The 16,525-nt window shown below is 47.8% G+C and overlaps 1 protein-coding gene across 2 annotated transcripts in view; it reads right to left on the reverse strand.

The window, feature by feature from the left end:
• Nucleotides 1–5,001: 5,001 nt before the first annotated feature.
• The window catches only part of LOC138303497 (zinc finger protein 485-like), a 48,941-nt gene continuing 37,417 nt past the window's right edge, over nt 5,002–16,525 (reverse strand). For both annotated transcript variants that reach the window (XM_069242677.1, XM_069242676.1), the window contains 2 exons: nt 13,806–13,916; nt 5,002–7,096 (listed from right to left, as the gene is read on the reverse strand). In XM_069242677.1, the coding sequence (XP_069098778.1) occupies nt 6,429–7,096; nt 13,806–13,916 (779 nt within the window). In that variant the 3' untranslated portion in view covers nt 5,002–6,428. The remainder of the gene's footprint in view (nt 7,097–13,805; nt 13,917–16,525) is intronic.

Below are 16,525 nucleotides of genomic sequence, written 5' to 3' on the forward strand. Positions count from 1 at the left end.
ATTCCTCAACAGTGTTTACGACACAACCTGAGGACTTTCTGTGGACTACCAATTGACATCTGTCTTCTTGGAAGGGTGGGGTGGCCCACCTTTCTAGAATAAGGTTCAAGGTCCCAAAAGAGGCTCTGTCCCACCTCCTCCACAGTTTTCTGTGTTGCGGGGAGTGGGAGGGGCGACAGGGAGGAGGTTTGCTATTTCATTCTCTCATCCGAGGGCCTTTCTGAGGGCTTCTACAGGGCTCAGGTGGCTACCTTTCTAGAGGGCTTCACATCTTGCCTACCTGTGTCTTGGTGGCTTCAGCAGGCAGCAGAAGCTATAGGAATCTGTTCCACTACCTGGGAGGCTTGGCCGGAGAGCAAGATCACACTTACACCATGTTCTCTTTGGTGGAGACTGCTGTTGCCCTGCTACTTGCTGGGTGGCAGCGGGGACTCACTGGAGTGCTTTTCCGCTTATTGCCAGCTGCTCCCTGACTCTGTTCTGTAAGACACAGTGAGACCGCCAGGAGGGATGTCTGGTTAGCATGCCCCCTGCTGTTGTCTGCCTCACCCAAATGTTCTCCCAGGGGCCCAGTGTGTGGGGAGCCTTGGCTGTAGCCCTTGGCCCTGCAATCCTAAGCGCATGGTGGGCACCTGCTACCACCACTTCACTCTGGAATTAGCACGTGAAGAGCAATTCCCTTTGTAGTTCATGACACATTGTGAGCGCTTTTTCTCTGTGGTGGTGCATGCCGAGCGCTGACCTCAATTCAGCCGAGCATGTGGAGAGCAATTTGTTTGATTATTTTTGCAAGCTCTCCTGTATCTACAGGCTTGGAGAAGTAATGGTACCCGACTTCTAGCACCCTGCTGGTGTTTACTTCTCCCCGCCCCCAAAACAGCACCCCAACCCCTGTGTCAGATGCAGTGTTTTGGAGGCGCATCAAGGAGGTCCCTGGTCTCCACCTTCTCTCCTGTGGGGAGCGTACTACAGAGCCGTCCAGCCCGCTCGTCGAAGAAAGCGATGTAGAACTGCCTGGATCCCGTGCGGCCGCTTGGTAGAACGATACTTGACCCGCCTTGTGCTCACGGGTAGCAGCTCTTTTCTGAGGAACTGCAGGCAGATTAAACAAAGGAGGGTGTCCCCGCACTCAGCAGGTGCAATCCCCCTCTCCTTACCTAGAGCCGGGTGAGGGGCCCCTCGCCTTGCCGCTGAGTGGCTGTAACCGCATTCTTCTGCAGGATAGTGACCACTGCATGTACTCAGGAGGTAGTCTTTCTGTAGGAAGCTACCGTATGTAATCTAACAGGCGTGTGAGGTTCTCAGCACCCCCGATTGAATATGGCGAACTGGGTGCTGTCGCACCAGAGTATCTTACCCATATTGATGGGCTACTTTTCGTACTCTTAGACCACATAGCTAGGTGCTCTTCAAGGCCCAAGTGGTACTGACAATTGGAGGGGTATGATGTTGTTGTCCTGGCATTAAACATGGGTTCCCCTAATGCATCATACTGTCTACGCAGCATTTTATGATGACTCAGGTGTTTACTCATTCTAACCGAACTACTGCATTTCATGATGGGATATATGTTGTGTTCCACTCTTGCATGTTCAGGAGACTGGACCCTATTTCAGTGTATTATGATTCAGGTGTTTCTCTAAATGAGTTTGCCTCCGTTATACTGATTATGTAATTCATGCCTTGTTACAACCTGAGCCTTATTACAGTAATTGCATTTTTGTGTGCAGTACTTACACCTGTCGAGCTGATACTTGCACCCTAATTGTGACGTCTACTGCTACATGCTGTCCAGGGGAATGTTACAATTACCTACCTGCTGCGTCTCACGGCCTGGTGTGATGTCTAACGTTTTTATTCATGCCTAACCATGTTAATTAGTACTGACCCAGGATTTGCATAGGGTGCACAGCACTTATGAATATTGTCATTTTGGTTTATGTTATACACTATATTTTATATATAACCTGTATGGAGTCTGTTTTGTGGTTTATTTATTGTGTCACTGGTGTGAGTGTGTTCTGCAAATGCTTTACACAAGACCGCTTGGGGTTGTCAGCAGAGCTCCCTGGACTGTGCCACATGTCATCCACTGATACTGGAGAGGAGGCAGGGATACTTACACCAGTCATTACAAGCCATGGACTGCTCCATCGTCTAACAAGAAATGAAGGACCGCCTGAAGGCTGCGAGGATGTTTAAGTCTCAATTCCAAAGAAGAGTACGAGCTTACTGCCTGTGGTGCTAACGTCACTTCTGCCCTGATGTCTTGTGGAGTGCAGACAGAGCAGGGTTAGGACTATTTGTGTGCACATATGTGCCAGTCCTGCCACAATGTCTCTGGTGATGGGCTCTGTCATTTACCCTCCAGAAGAAAACCTGCATGAACTTTTTGAACAGTCTTTTCGTCAGTAAGGTTAGTTGCAAAATATTCTTATTCTATCTAGGTATTAACTTTACAATGCCTGTGTCCATGAATGCATGTAACCTGTGTGTGCTGAATGCAGAACACAAGATCTTGATCATGTTTACCTGCTCTTCAGTTTTCTACCCTGTTACTGTTCAAGTTGCAACACTATCCTGAATTTTCCTTCTAGGCGTGATCTAAATGCCTCGCACAGAGGTTGGTTGATTGAAAGTTTCTTTGCAAACTGACAGCGCAAGAATGTTCCAGTAAACTGGCAGAGTGAGAGCTTCCCCGTAAACTGACAGAGCAAGAGCTTTCCTGTAAACTGACAGAGCAAGAGCTTTCCCGTAAACCGACAGAGCAAGAGCTCCTATGTAAACTGGCAGAGCAAGAGCTCCTATGTAAACTGGCAGAGCGAGAGCTTCCCTGTAAACTGGCAGAGCGAGAGCTTCCCTGTAAACTGGCAGAGCGAGAGCATCCTCGTAAACTGGCAGAGCGACAGCTTCCATGGAAACTGGTAGAGCGAGAGCTTCCCTGTAAACTGGCAGAGCAAGAACTTCTATGGAAACTGGCAGAGCAAGAGCTTCCCCGTAAACTGGCAGAGCGTTCCCGTAAACTGGCACTGAGAGCTTCCCCATAAACTGGCAGAGCAACAGCTTCCTCCGGAACTGGTTAAGCGAGAGCTTCCCCGTAAGCTGGCAGAGCGTCCCCGTAAACTGGCATTGAGAGCTTCCCCATAAACTGGCAGAGCAACAGCTTCCATGGAAACTGGCAGAGCGAGAGCTTCCTCCGGAACTGGTTGAGCAAGAGCTTCCCTCAAAACTGGCAGAGCGAGAGCTTCCCTGTAAACTGGCAGAGCGAGAGCGTCCTTGTAAACTGGCAGAGCGAGAGCGTCCCTGTAAACTGGCAGAGCAAGAACTTCTATGGAAACTGGCAGAGCAAGAACTTCTATGGAAACTGGCAGAGCAAGAGCTTCCCCGTAAACTGGCAGTGTCCCCGTGAACTGGCACTGAGAGCTTCCCCATAAACTGTCAGAGCGACAGCTTCTATGGAAACTGGCAGAGCGAGAGCTTCCTCTGGAACTGGTAGAGCGAGAGCGTCCTTGTAAACTGGCAGAGCGAAAGCTTCCCTGTAAACTGGCAGAGCAAGAACTTCTATGGAAACTGGCAAAATAAGAGCTTCTATATAAACTGGCAGAGTGAGCGTTTGTATGTAAACTGAGAACGAGAGCGTCCCTGTAAACTGGCAGAGCAAGAGCTTCTATGTAAACTGGCAGAGCAAGAGCTTCTATGTAAACTGGCAGATCGAGAGCTTCCCCGTAAACTGGCAGAGCGTCCCCATAAACTGGCATTGAGAGCTTCCCCATAAACTGGCAGAGCGACCGCTTCCATGGAAACTGGCAAAGCGAGAGCTTCCTCCGGAACTGGTTCAGCGAGAGCTTCCCTGTAAACTGGCAGAGTGAGAGCGTCCTTGTAAACTGGCAGAGCGAGAGCTTCCCTGTAAACTGGCAGAGCAAGAACTTCTATGGAAACTGGCAGAGCAAGAGCTTCCCTGTAAAATGGCAGAGCGTCCCCGTAAACTTGCATTGAGAGCTTCCCCATAAACTGGCAGAGTGACAGCTTCCATGGAAACTGGCAGAGTGAGAGCTTCCTCTGGAACTGGTAGAGCGAGAGCATCCTTGTAAACTGGCAGAGCGAGAGCTTCCCTGTAAACTGGCAGAGCAAGAACTTCTATGGAAACTGGCAGAGCAAGAGCTTCCCTGTAAAATGGCAGAGCGTCCCCGTAAACTTGCATTGAGAGCTTCCCCATAAACTGGCAGAGTGACAGCTTCCATGGAAACTGGCAGAGTGAGAGCTTCCTCTGGAACTGGTAGAGCGAGAGCGTCCTTGTAAACTGGCAGAGCAAGAACTTCTATGGAAACTGGCAGAATAAGAGCTTCTATATAAACTGGCAGAGTGAGCATTTGTGTGTAAACTGAGAACGAGAGCGTCCCTGTAAACTGGCAGAGCAAGAGCTTCTATGTAAAGTGGCAGATCGAGAGTTTTCCCATAAACAGGCAGAGCGAGAGCTTCCCTGTAAACTGGCAGAGCGAGAGCTTCCCTTGTTGACTGGATCATGCAGTGAATAGAAGTTGTATCTTTTTCGTTAGCTTAACACAATGCTTCAGCTTTCTACACATTGAATTACAGCCCTATTGTATACATATGTGACACCAGGCCTAGACTGCCCTCCAACTCGCCCACTTGCTACATCTGAAAGCAAAGGCCAAGACACTTCTCCTGACATTCCAGTGAGCTCGCAGGTGTGCCTGGCTCCTGAGGTTCCAGGGTCGCAGACAATCATTTTTACACAGTTTGCTTCGTAGGTCTCTATGGGAACACTTGCCTGACAACATTTTTTGTATGACTTTGTTCTAAATTCCATAACGTGCTTAATTAATATTAGAACAATGGATCATTCGGAGCTCAGGAGGAGACAGTGGAGAGGCTCAAGCCTGTAACTCAGGCAAAGGGCCTTTAACAACCGTTATAGCTCTTGGCAGCAGGCTATAGCGCATACATCCTACAGTTTACACAGATAGGTGATACAAAAGATACTGAACATTAAAGTTTATTAAGGCAAACATTGTTTTATGTATCTTTTAAAATGAAAGAATATGGTCCATTTACAAGTTTTAAAAAATATGTTACATTAACATTGACAATGATATCTACAGGTCTTTCTTCACTGGGTGACTAGTTTAACAAACACAAATGACTTCTGCAATTGAAAGTGAAGTTTATAACAGCACATTGTCCCCTTCTATTATGATCCACTAGCAGCTGAGATAATGTTGCTCTTAACCCGATGGAATGCAGCCCTCCAGCATGTGGAAGGGATGGATTTTTTTTATCCAGGTCACATGCTGTTACTGGTGTGAGTGTTATGTTATTGCCTGGTTTGGATTTTGCATTTTCAAACCTTGTTGCATCTCAGACTTGCAAGACTACATAAGTATTACCAGTCTCAATATTTATTCACTTTCTTCCTCTTGTGTATGGAGCAATATAGCGCCTGGAAGCTGAGAGATCTCAAACTAGATGGAGGCAAGTCCAACCTTCGTATCCCTCAGCATCAGTTTCTGTTTGGATGTCCCATCAAGCGCACAGCTCCAGCTTCCTGTGTCTTTCCCTTTTCTTGCACTGCACTGCTCGCTAACACTTTCCATTCATTCAAAGGCTTTTTGGGTGAGTTAAGTATTGCAGTGGTTGGGTAGGGGGGATGATTGGGGGGGGGGGCACGAGGTCAGGGGTGGCCTTTCTTCCTCACAGTGAAATGCCATCCGTGCATACAGTTACTATGACATTACCTATGGCGATGTGAATAAACTTGTACAAATTCTGCCCTCTGGTGTTCACTTCAGATGTTATCTTGACATACATTGCTTTTTAGATTAAGTAACGGCCCTAGGTGTTGTTTGGTACATCGATCTGGTCTTATAAAATAAATCTTTGAGTCCAACACGGTCTCATCTGTCCTAATTACTGACTGATGATTGTACTCCATGTTCACGACATCTATCAGTACTCTGTAATGGACCTTCTGGATGCAATTCCTTTGCATACACTCTGCTACAAATCAATAGCAAATGTTTGTCTCAGTACTAATAATTGCCACCTCACAGCCGCTTCAGGCCACTTTCTTAGGCACTTGTTTATCTGTGAAAAGAAATCAGTCTTTAACTATGTCACGGTGTGTGGAGTGACTGTACATTTTCACTGGTTTAATCCAGATTTGGATTCCCTCTTCCAAACTCCACGTCTTTGCATCAGCATGCAGAGTGTATCATTCATTCATTCATTCAATTACCTTTTCACACAATTGTAAATCAGTCTCCGGTTATCCCATGTGATTCCGACTCCCATGAGTTGGATTATTCTGACTGCCGCTGCTTCCTGTAAGCGGTCTGGGTGTGACACCTGCTTTTCTTGTGCTTCTCCAATCTTTCTTGTTTGACACATTGTAGCATTTGTAACACTTCCTATAGACCCGTCTCGTAACTGCGTTGTCGCCTCATGTGTGTCGTTTGGTGTCCAACAAGATTGTGCTTTAGAGCAAATCTCTTGCCACATTCACCGCACTGATATGGCTTTTCACCTGTGTGCATCTTTTGGTGTCTCCGAAGAACTTCTTTTTGATTGTAGCTTTTCCCACAAATATTGCAAAGGAAAGGCCTTTCTCCCGTATGTACTCTCTCATGTCTGAGAAGTGCGGACGCGGAGCGCAGGCTCTTCCCACATTCAGTACATGCATGCCTTTCTTTTCCTTTGTGTGCTCGCTGGTGCCCAATGCACCTGCTCTTCTGGTTCTTCTGCTCTCTCTCGGGGTACGTGTATGAATTTGGATTATTGTTACTAGTTGTGATCTCATGTGCAGTGTACGCTTCTGATCTCTTTGTATTCGGCATCACCTGATAGAAACTGGAATACATCTGCTGGTTGCGTCCGTGATCTCCCTCTTCAGTTTTAAATTCCTTCCCTTCTTTGTTGCTCCCTGACCACATCTTCCTTATCAAATTCTTTGTCTCAGAAACACTCACCATGTTTACATTCACTTTGAGCTGCTCTGCTGCAGATTCGTGCAATGTCATTTTGTCGTTACATATGGAAGAACTATCAACTTCGCTCCTCGTGCCCATGCTTGCTTCACCTGTAGAATATTAATTGAATTATTGTTATTAGCTATAAAAATGGAAGTTCTGCACATGGCAGCAGTTCCCACACTTCTACTGTTTGCAGAAAGGAGCCTGAAGGGCGCCACAGTGATTATCTATGAGGATGTAGTGTTAAGAAGTACATCTAAAGCACAGGAGATACAATGAACCAAATGCTATCAAGGACTTGAAACAACCGTAGCTAGGGTTCAACAACGACAAACAAAAGCATCTTTCCATTCTCAGCTACCTCTAAAACAAATATAATGGAAAAACACAGAGAACCACACAACAGCAATTCTGTCACTCTCCGTTGAGGTACATCAAACAATGTTATTATAGTTTACTGTTCTTAAATCTTTCATTGTTGAATAGCAACAGCATTGCTGAGGGCGTATTGAACAAGCACTGGCAATAGGTCTCATCTTTGGGACCCACTGGCTTTGCTAATGCCTTGTGGAAATGCTGTACAGCTTCCGCAAGATGCTATGCATCATGACCAATAGTAAAAGGTATGATAACACGGCCCCAGCAGCCGCAACAACGTGTGATGTGTGCTAACGTGTCAATAGGCATGCACGCCTACAATGTTACCTATGTCATTTTGTATGACTCTGGGCATCAGGGCAGCAGTGGAGCTGGGTGCGGGAAGCAACAAAGAGTGGGCGGGGAGGGGAAAAGCAGCACATTTGGGAGAGCTATATAGGTGTGGCAGGAGAAGCACACAAGTGAGAAAGCAACATGGAGTGTGCAGGAGCTAGGGGGTTTGGTGGGGAGAGGTACACAAGTGAGAAAACAACATGGAGTGTGGAGGAGCTGGAGGGTTTGGTGGGGAGAAATACAAACGAGAAAGCAACATGGAGTGTGGAGGAGCTAGGAGGTTTGGAGTGGAGAAGCACATGGGAAAAAGCAACATGGAGTGTGGAGGAGCTAGGGGGTTTGGTGGGGAGAAGCACACAAGGGAGAAAGCAACAAGGAGTGTGGAGGAGCTAGGGGGTTTGGTGGGGAGAAGCACACAAGGGAGAAAGCAACATGGAATGTGGAGGAGCTAGGGGGTTTGGTGGGGAGAAACACACGCGAGAAAGCAACAAGGAGTGTGGAGGAGCTAGGGAGTTTGGTGGGGAGAAACAAGTGAGAAAGCAATAAGGAGTGTGGAGGAGCTAGGGAGTTTGGTGGGGAGAAACAAGTGAGAAAGCAATAAGGAGTGTGGAGGAGCTAGGGAGTTTGGTGGGGAGAAGCACACACGTGAGAAAGCAACAAGGAGCGTGGAGGAGCTAGGGAGCTTGGTGGGGAGAAGCACACACATGAGAAAGCAATATGGAGTGTGGAGGAGCTAGGGGGTTTGGTGGGGAGAAACAAGTAAGAAAGCAACATGGAGTGTGGAGAAGCTAGGGAGTTTGGTGGGGAGAAGCACACAAGGGAGAAAGCAACATGGAGTGTGGAGGAGCTAGGGGGTTCGGTGGGGAGAAGCACACAAGTGAGAAAGCAACAAGGAGTGTGGAGGAGCTAGGGAGTTTGGTGGGGAGAAACAAGTGAGAAAGCAACAAGGAGCGTGGAGGAGCTAGGGAGCTTGGTGGGGAGAAGCACACACGTGAGAAACCAATATGGAGTGTGGAGGAGCTAGGGGGTTTGGTGGGGAGAAAAGTGAGAAAGCAACATGGAGTGTGGAGGAGCTAGGGAGTTTGGTGGGGAGAAGCACACACGTGAGAAAGCAACATGGAGTGTGGAGGAGCTAGGGAGTTTGGTGGGGAGAAGCACACATGCGAGAAAGCAACAAGGAGTGTGGAGGAGCTAGGGAGTTTGGTGGGGAGAAACAAGTGAGAAAGCAACAAGGAGTGTGGAGGAGCTAGGGAGTTTGGTGGGGAGAAGCACACACGTAAGAAAGCAACATGGAGTGTGGAGGAGCTAGGGGGTTTGGTGGGGAGAAGCACACAAGGGAGAAAGCAACATGGAGTGTGGAGGAGCTAGGGGGTTCGGTGGGGAGAAGCACACACGTGAGAAAGCAACAAGGAGTGTGGAGGAGCTAGGAAGTTTGGTGGGGAGAAACAAGTGAGAAAGCAACATGGAGTGTGGAGGAGCTAGGGAGTTTGGTGGGGAGAAGCACACACGTGAAAAAGCAACATGGAGTATGGAGGAGCTAGGGGGTTTGGTGGGGAGAAACAAGCGAGAAAGTAACATGGAGTGTGAAGGAGCTGGGGGGTTTGGTGGGTAGAAACACAAACGAAAAAGCAACATGGAGTGTGGAAGAGCTAGGGGGTTTGGTGGGGAGAAGCACGTGAAAAAGCAACATGGAGTGTGGAGGAGCTAGGGGGTTTGGTGGGGAGAAGCACATGTGAGAAAGCAACATGGAGTGTGGAGGAGCTAGGGGGTTTGGTGGGGAGAAACACAAACGAGAAAGCAACATGGAGTGTGGAGGAGCTAGGGGGTTTGGTGGGGAGAAGCACATGTGAAAAAGCAACATGGAGTGTGGAGGAGCTAGGGGGTTTGGTGGGGAGAAGCACATGTGAAAAAGCAACATGGAGTGTGAGGAGCTAGGGGGTTTGGTGGGGAGAAGCACATGTGAAAAAGCAACATGGAGTGTGGAGGAGCTAGGGGGTTTGGTGGGGAGAAACACAAGCGAGAAAGCAACATGGAGTGTGGAGGAGCTAGAGGGTTTGGTGGGGAGAAGCACATGTGAAAAAGCAACATGGAGTGTGGAGGAGCTAGGGGGTTTGGTGGGGAGAAACACACACGTGAAAAAGCAACATGGAGTGTGGAGGAGCTAGGGGGTTTGGTGGGTAGAAACACATGTGAGAAAGCAACATGGAGTGTGGAGGAGCAAGGGGGTTTGGGGGGGAGAAGCACACAAGCTTGCAACGCTAGGGAGACAGCACGATGTAGAGCAGGGTGGGTACTTAGAGGGGGTAAGCACTTGAGAGGGAGGGAGTTTCAAAACATATGCACTCTCATGAAGTGCTTAAGCACAAAAAGTAATTCCCTAAAAGTGAACAGTGGAAGGATAGAAGCCAGCCAATCAGAAGGAGAATAAAAAGGCTACGCTTAAGGGAGGGACAAACAGTAGATGGACAAGCTGGGGCAAGGAAAGCCATTGAATGAGACAACGAAAGTGACACCAAAGACAACCAATGGCGAGCAGTGGGTGGGCTGCAAACCCTGAACATTTGAGGTAAACTCACAATAAGTATTTTGCAACCAGACGGCTTGTGCTGTCTGGAAGGCCTGACCTAAAATGGCATCAGAGGGCTCAGATAAACATAGTGAGTGACACAGCACAGTGACGTTGTATTAAAAGGCGCCTGAGTAATCATTCTTCATTCAAATACTTGAGCTGATGCTCTTCTGACACTACTGTTTGGTGTGAGTGAAGTATTCAGTCCAGTTTCCAGCCCTGTCCCTCCAGGCCGGTCGGAACGGCTAATACCTGAACTGAGGCAACAGGAAGGAGGCACACTTGAAGTAGGATCGAGAAATGAGGACGATAGGAACAGAACAGAGGAAGATTTCAGGGCTTGAATGCATTTTACAAGCAAGATTGCCGTTCCTGGGAGATCTTTTAAAAGAGATTTTAAATTAGCAGAAAATGTCTTTCTAAATACTTCAGGTAGAAGGCACTGAGAGAGGACCCATCTTCATCAGCTCTGCTTACAGTGTCACAGAAGGCATAGCTCTTCTTGTGTCCAAAATAACAAAAAACGCACTTTTGACGTACATTAGGAGATGCCTTCGGATCTGCTCTGATGCAGTCACTCGGTAGGAGGCCGATAGCGTTTCCAGGCAATCTAGAAACAGAGCTCATGGAAACACACCCCAGTTAGCAAATATGTGGAATATTAGCTACTGACACAGCCACCCACCTGAGAGACTGTCTGAGAGATGCATTGAAACAGAACCACCCGCATCAAGTGGATGAGGGGGAGGAACAGCAAAAGAGCCCATTTCAGCAAACACACAGGCATGCACAGACGCCCACACACACATGCACGCCCCAACACACAGACACACACACACACACACACACCACAACACACACGCACGCCCCAAAACACAGACACGCACACACGTCCCAAAACACACAGACACACACCCCAACACCCACAGATACCCACACACACGCCCCAAACACACAGACACCCACACACACGCCCCAAAACACACAGACATGCAGACACACACACATGCATGCCCAAACACACAGACATGCACAGACACACACACCCCAACAGACACCCACACACACAACACACACACCCCAAAACACAGACATGCAGACACCCACACACACATGCACGCCCCAACACACACATGCACAGACACCCACATGCACGCCCCAACACACACAGACATGCACAGACACCCACACACATGCACGCCCCAACACACACAGACATGCACAGACACCGACACACATGCACGCCCCAATACACAAACATGCACAGACACCCACACACACATGCACGCCGCAACACACACAGACACGCACGTGCACACACACACACACATGCACGCCCCAACACACAGACAGGTACAGACACCCACACACACATGCACGCCCCAACACACAGACATGCACAGACACCCACACACACATGCACGCCCCAACACACACAGACATGCACACATCTGATACAGATATGTCTGTTTAACAAATAAAGCTTCTCAAATAACATGAAAGGAGAAGGCTGCACTCTGCATGACCGTTTCTAGCATTGACCATAAAAAGCCTAAGCTATGCGTGTATTTCTCTGCTCCCAGGTTTTTGTCTCACTATCTCTGCAGGCACTGAATGTGCAGTAATGAAATGATGCGTTCTCGGTGAATACGGAAGGATTCTTCTGCAGAAATGAAACAGTTCACGGCCTTTTCAGCGAGTCTATTCATTACATGAGGCTGCAATTGTTTCAGGTCGAGCTAGATTTGTACTGCAGCATCCGACGACATTAGGTCTGAGGGAGGTATAGTAGTATTCTTGGGTAGGATGGTGTTAGATGCCGCTGCATTACAATCTGCATTCGGATTTGTTATACCTGTTTAACAATTTGATCACCTAACCGAGTTTTCTAAGCAGATCCACCTCAACCTGTCTCATGCTTAGGACTTCAAATAGTTTTCTTATATTTACTGGTGCATTTGACTGAGCCGTATGCTAATTCCCTAAAATGACTGACTATATGTTTGCCTTCTGTAATCAGTTAGATTCTTCAACAAACCTCCTGGTTTCTAACATAAACCCTGGCCCAAGAAGACTTACTGAACTGATTACGTTTCATTGGTGGTTTTCATTCTGTTAGAGGCACATTACGGCAACTGTTTTTCAGGTCACCACCGCCACCAATCCCACCACCGCCACCAATCCTGCTAAGTTGCTTTATTTCTTATCTATCTTATTACGAAAGATAGCGTCAACACACACAGCTCTCCAAAGTTGCTGGCAGTCTCCGACAAAGTGGTTAAAAAACTGTTACAGGGACTTGGCACCACAAAGAACGCTGCACCCCATCCTCAGAAGCCTGTCTTTAATCTCTGGAGAGCAGCATTTGTGTCCAGCACCGTAGCGCCCCTGGTACACCAGATGACCACAAGAGTCGGCCGAGGAGACCCAGAGGCAGGCATCCACTTCTTTACAAACTAGTAACATGATACAAGAACATCCTCACGGGGAACAAGGTGTTGGTTATTTAAGAAAGATCCCAAGAAAGAATTCTTCATTGTTTACTAGGGTAGTTTACGAGTTGTAGTGTTATTTGTCGTGTCGCACCACTTTGCACCTGGCTTAGCTGCCTATTGTCACTTTAGTGGTCACTGGTTATAGACTCCATTTTGTATTCAGCCTACACTCCATTTTGTGTTCAGCTTAGCTTCACCGCCACATTAAAGTATTTTTGCGTACAAATGTGTTATGCAACATGCTTTGCATTTCTGCGTGTTTCCCTTCTCACCGAAGAGCTAGGACATATTATCACCTAGGACTGGTACATAATATGGACGAGGTAAGCGGTCAGTACGATAAGAGTGTACCAGGCTGATGTTTATCACAAGCAGGGAACGGTTTGACTTTGGGAGACGTGCCTTGGGATTGTGGCCAACTCTTAACGCATTCCTTTCAAAGTTTACCTAAACTAGCCAGCATTTTTAATATTTTCCTTCTGAGAGGAGTGTTTTTTCCAGAAAGCCCTTTCCATGGTTCTTTAAGATATAAAAAGATGGCCCTGCTCAGTGGCGGTGAATTCCGAGTCCTCAGTCAGGATTGGACGTCAAATGCCTGACATTTGTCCCGTGAGGGTGGGGATCTCTTTCTCGCAGTTGAACGGGGTCATCTTCTTGCTGGCATGAGAAAGATGAAGCATCTGACAGGCCCTATGGTGATGAATTTTTATTAATTATTTGCTTTGCATTGTGTATGAATGTATGTATATATCTATATATCAATATAAGTGTTTGTATCCTTGCATGTATATATTTGCTGTTTATAGATTGAAGATTCTTTATACATGGTCTTACGTTATTGTTGCACATTTTGAAAGTACACTTTTTACTATTCAAACCTTCCTTCACGAACCTTGCAAAAACATATAATAAATGTCTTCTTCAGATTAAGAAGTGCATTCCAGAGAATCTTTTCAACCCCTTTCAGTGTGTATATCTTGGCTCAGTCAAACGTAAAGCAAAACACGTGTGCATCAAAAAGAGGCAGAGTGGCCTACTGACCTGCGGGGTGGTTGAAGCCTCCCGTTCTCGGATCACCTTGGATATCAATGGTGTACATCTCCCCCTCTTCATCAATACCGAGGGACGCAGCTGGGGGGTTCACTTCAGGCCCTGTTATGAAAGTACAATACAAGTGTACACATGTTTAGGATTCATGGAACCATCCTAGAAGAGCAGCCAACAATATGTTCCAGTGCCTGGTCCGTCTCCTAAGCTTGCACTCACTTTCTAGTTCCCTTTACCAAGGGAGACATCCATGCATGCGTTTTAGTAAAGCTTCTTCGTAAACATGGGACCACAAGGTCTAATCCACAATATTGTTTTACAAGGCCACCCTGAAAAGTTACTCATTCAAGCACCAGGAGTAAGAGAGAATGAATGCAACTCCATGTTTGAAAGGCAGAAGGGTTTCCCCAGGGGAAAATATTTTCCTAGTGGAGAAAGAAAACGTTTTAAAACTGTGCTTCTGCACAGTTCCACCGAGGGTCTGGTATGCAGACAATCCTTTGAATATGTTCAGAGAATGGTGATAAGGGTGTCTGAAATCCAATGATTTGTACAGATTTGAACACCTGAAGATGTAGAAGTCTACACCAGTGATAGACACCAATCTACACTGCACACATCCATGCTTTTTCTGTGAATGGGTCACATCAGGATCATCAAAACTGCTATTTACTCTTGTAGTGGTTGTAAATGAGCAGAGGCAGGAACTTGGGTGGATAAGGCGTATCTGTGTAAAATCCCGTAGACACAGGATGAGCTGACCCTGTAAGTCAGCTGCGACAAAAGCCGATCCCTGCTGGGTCCAGGGACCTCACAGCATGTCCTTCTGTGAGCTCAGAGGGATTACTCTGTGCCTAATGTCGGTGGTGTGATGAACCAACACCAAGCCAGCTCTGCTAAATATAGGATGTGCTCTCAAAATCCAGCAGAGCTGGAACCCGATAGGGCTGGTGCGGGGCTCAGGTACCGCGCTCATGGTAGGACGCCTATCTCAGACCCCGAGGATCTGAAGAACTATCACCTGTCCATCCTGGCACGTGATGGAAAGGGAAAACGCGGGCGGCAGTGATAACGCCCCCGCTCCCAGCCAAGTATCAGTCAGGAGAAGGGGTGAGGGGGGAGAGGAAGAAGGGGTGTCCTTGAGAAAGGAAGAAGGAATGCCCTTGAGATAGGAAGAAGAGATGCCCTTGGAAAAGGAGGAAGGGGTGCCCTTAACATAGGATTAGGGGGGGCCCTTGAGATAGGATGAAGGGGTGCCCTTGAGATAGGAAGAAGGGGTGCCCTTGAGATAGGAAGAAGGGGTGCCCTTGAGATAGGAAGAAAGGATGCCCTTGAGAAAGGAAGAAGGGGTGCCCTTGAGAAAGGAAGAAGGGGTGCTCTTGAGATAGGATGAAGGGGTGCTCTCGAGAAAGGATGGGATGCCCTTGAGATAGGAAGAAGGGGTGCGCTTGAGACAGGATGAAGGGGTGCCCTTGAGAGAGGATGAAGGGATGCCCTTGCGATTGGAAGACGGGGTGCCCTTGAGATAGGATTAGTGGAGGGCCCTTGAGATAGGATGAAGGGGTGCCCTTGAGATAGGATGAAGGGGTGCGCTTGAGATAGGATTAAGGGGTGCCCTTGTGACAGGATGAAGGGGTGCCCTTGAGATAAGGTGAAGGGGTGCCCTTGAGATAAGGTGAAGGGGTGCCCTTGAGATAGGAATAGGGAATGTCCCTGGTTGTAGTGTTTGATACAAATCACCACAATTTAAATCAGTAAGGATATTCATGAATACTACCTTCCTGGAAGAAAGACTGCACACTGTGAAAAACTGAATGAGCTCTGAGGCCCGATCCTGATGGGACGTGGGCGCTCTCGCATGCTATTTAGCATAATTTAAATGCTATAAGAACTGATTTACTTCATGTAGACTTTAGCTTAACCACTATCCACAAAAACCCAAATCTACTGCTACAAATCACAGATGAGAAACATGCATTCTTGAACCTCGAAGGGCTGTCGGCCTGTCTCATCACATTGAGGCTCTTGTCTGCCTAGGAATGTGTGTGAGAATCTGCCAGAGTGCTGAGGGTTTAGAAGGGACCATGTTTGTTTCATCTTTCTATTCTCCATCGTGGGAGCAGAGTGAGCCTTGGCAGGAAAGCAGGCGGACTCAGCTTGTGTCCCCGGGGTGTCCGTTTGGGTCAGATGGTCCATGGGGTCAGAAATGTGCTTTCTCACAGAAGACTGAGATGTGCTGGAATGGGCCAGTTTGCCTGAGAGAATTGATTGCGTCTAAGAGAAAACAGTGATTTCTTCTTTAGTGCTGGGGGAGCTGCCAAAAGTACGCAATCCGTGACCGGGGATATTAGGTCTGTCATTCATGTGAGAGAACATAATGTTATGCTGAGGGAGACTATGTGAAGGGACTGCAGGGAAGGGGACAGAGTGGAGTCTGCTCAGAGTGTGCTGTGAGGAGCTCTTCAATGAGCACCCTCATTGATGAAGGCCTGGAGGGCATCATGGTGACCCTGGAACTTGCCAGTACACCAAGGGGCAATGGTGTCCCACAAGAACCGGATGCTCTGCGAATCAGACCCCTAGTGGGCTACCGCTGGGGACAACTTGTGGATCGTGGATCTAAAGCACCATAAGCTCTGGGTATCTCTGCGACAGCAAGCAAGCCAGTGGGACACATTTTACCTGGCCATGGGGGAGCAGCAGCTCCCTGAGTC

This window comes from Pleurodeles waltl, chromosome 7 (assembly GCF_031143425.1).
Source record: "Pleurodeles waltl isolate 20211129_DDA chromosome 7, aPleWal1.hap1.20221129, whole genome shotgun sequence".
Classification (NCBI taxonomy): domain Eukaryota; kingdom Metazoa; phylum Chordata; class Amphibia; order Caudata; family Salamandridae; genus Pleurodeles; species Pleurodeles waltl.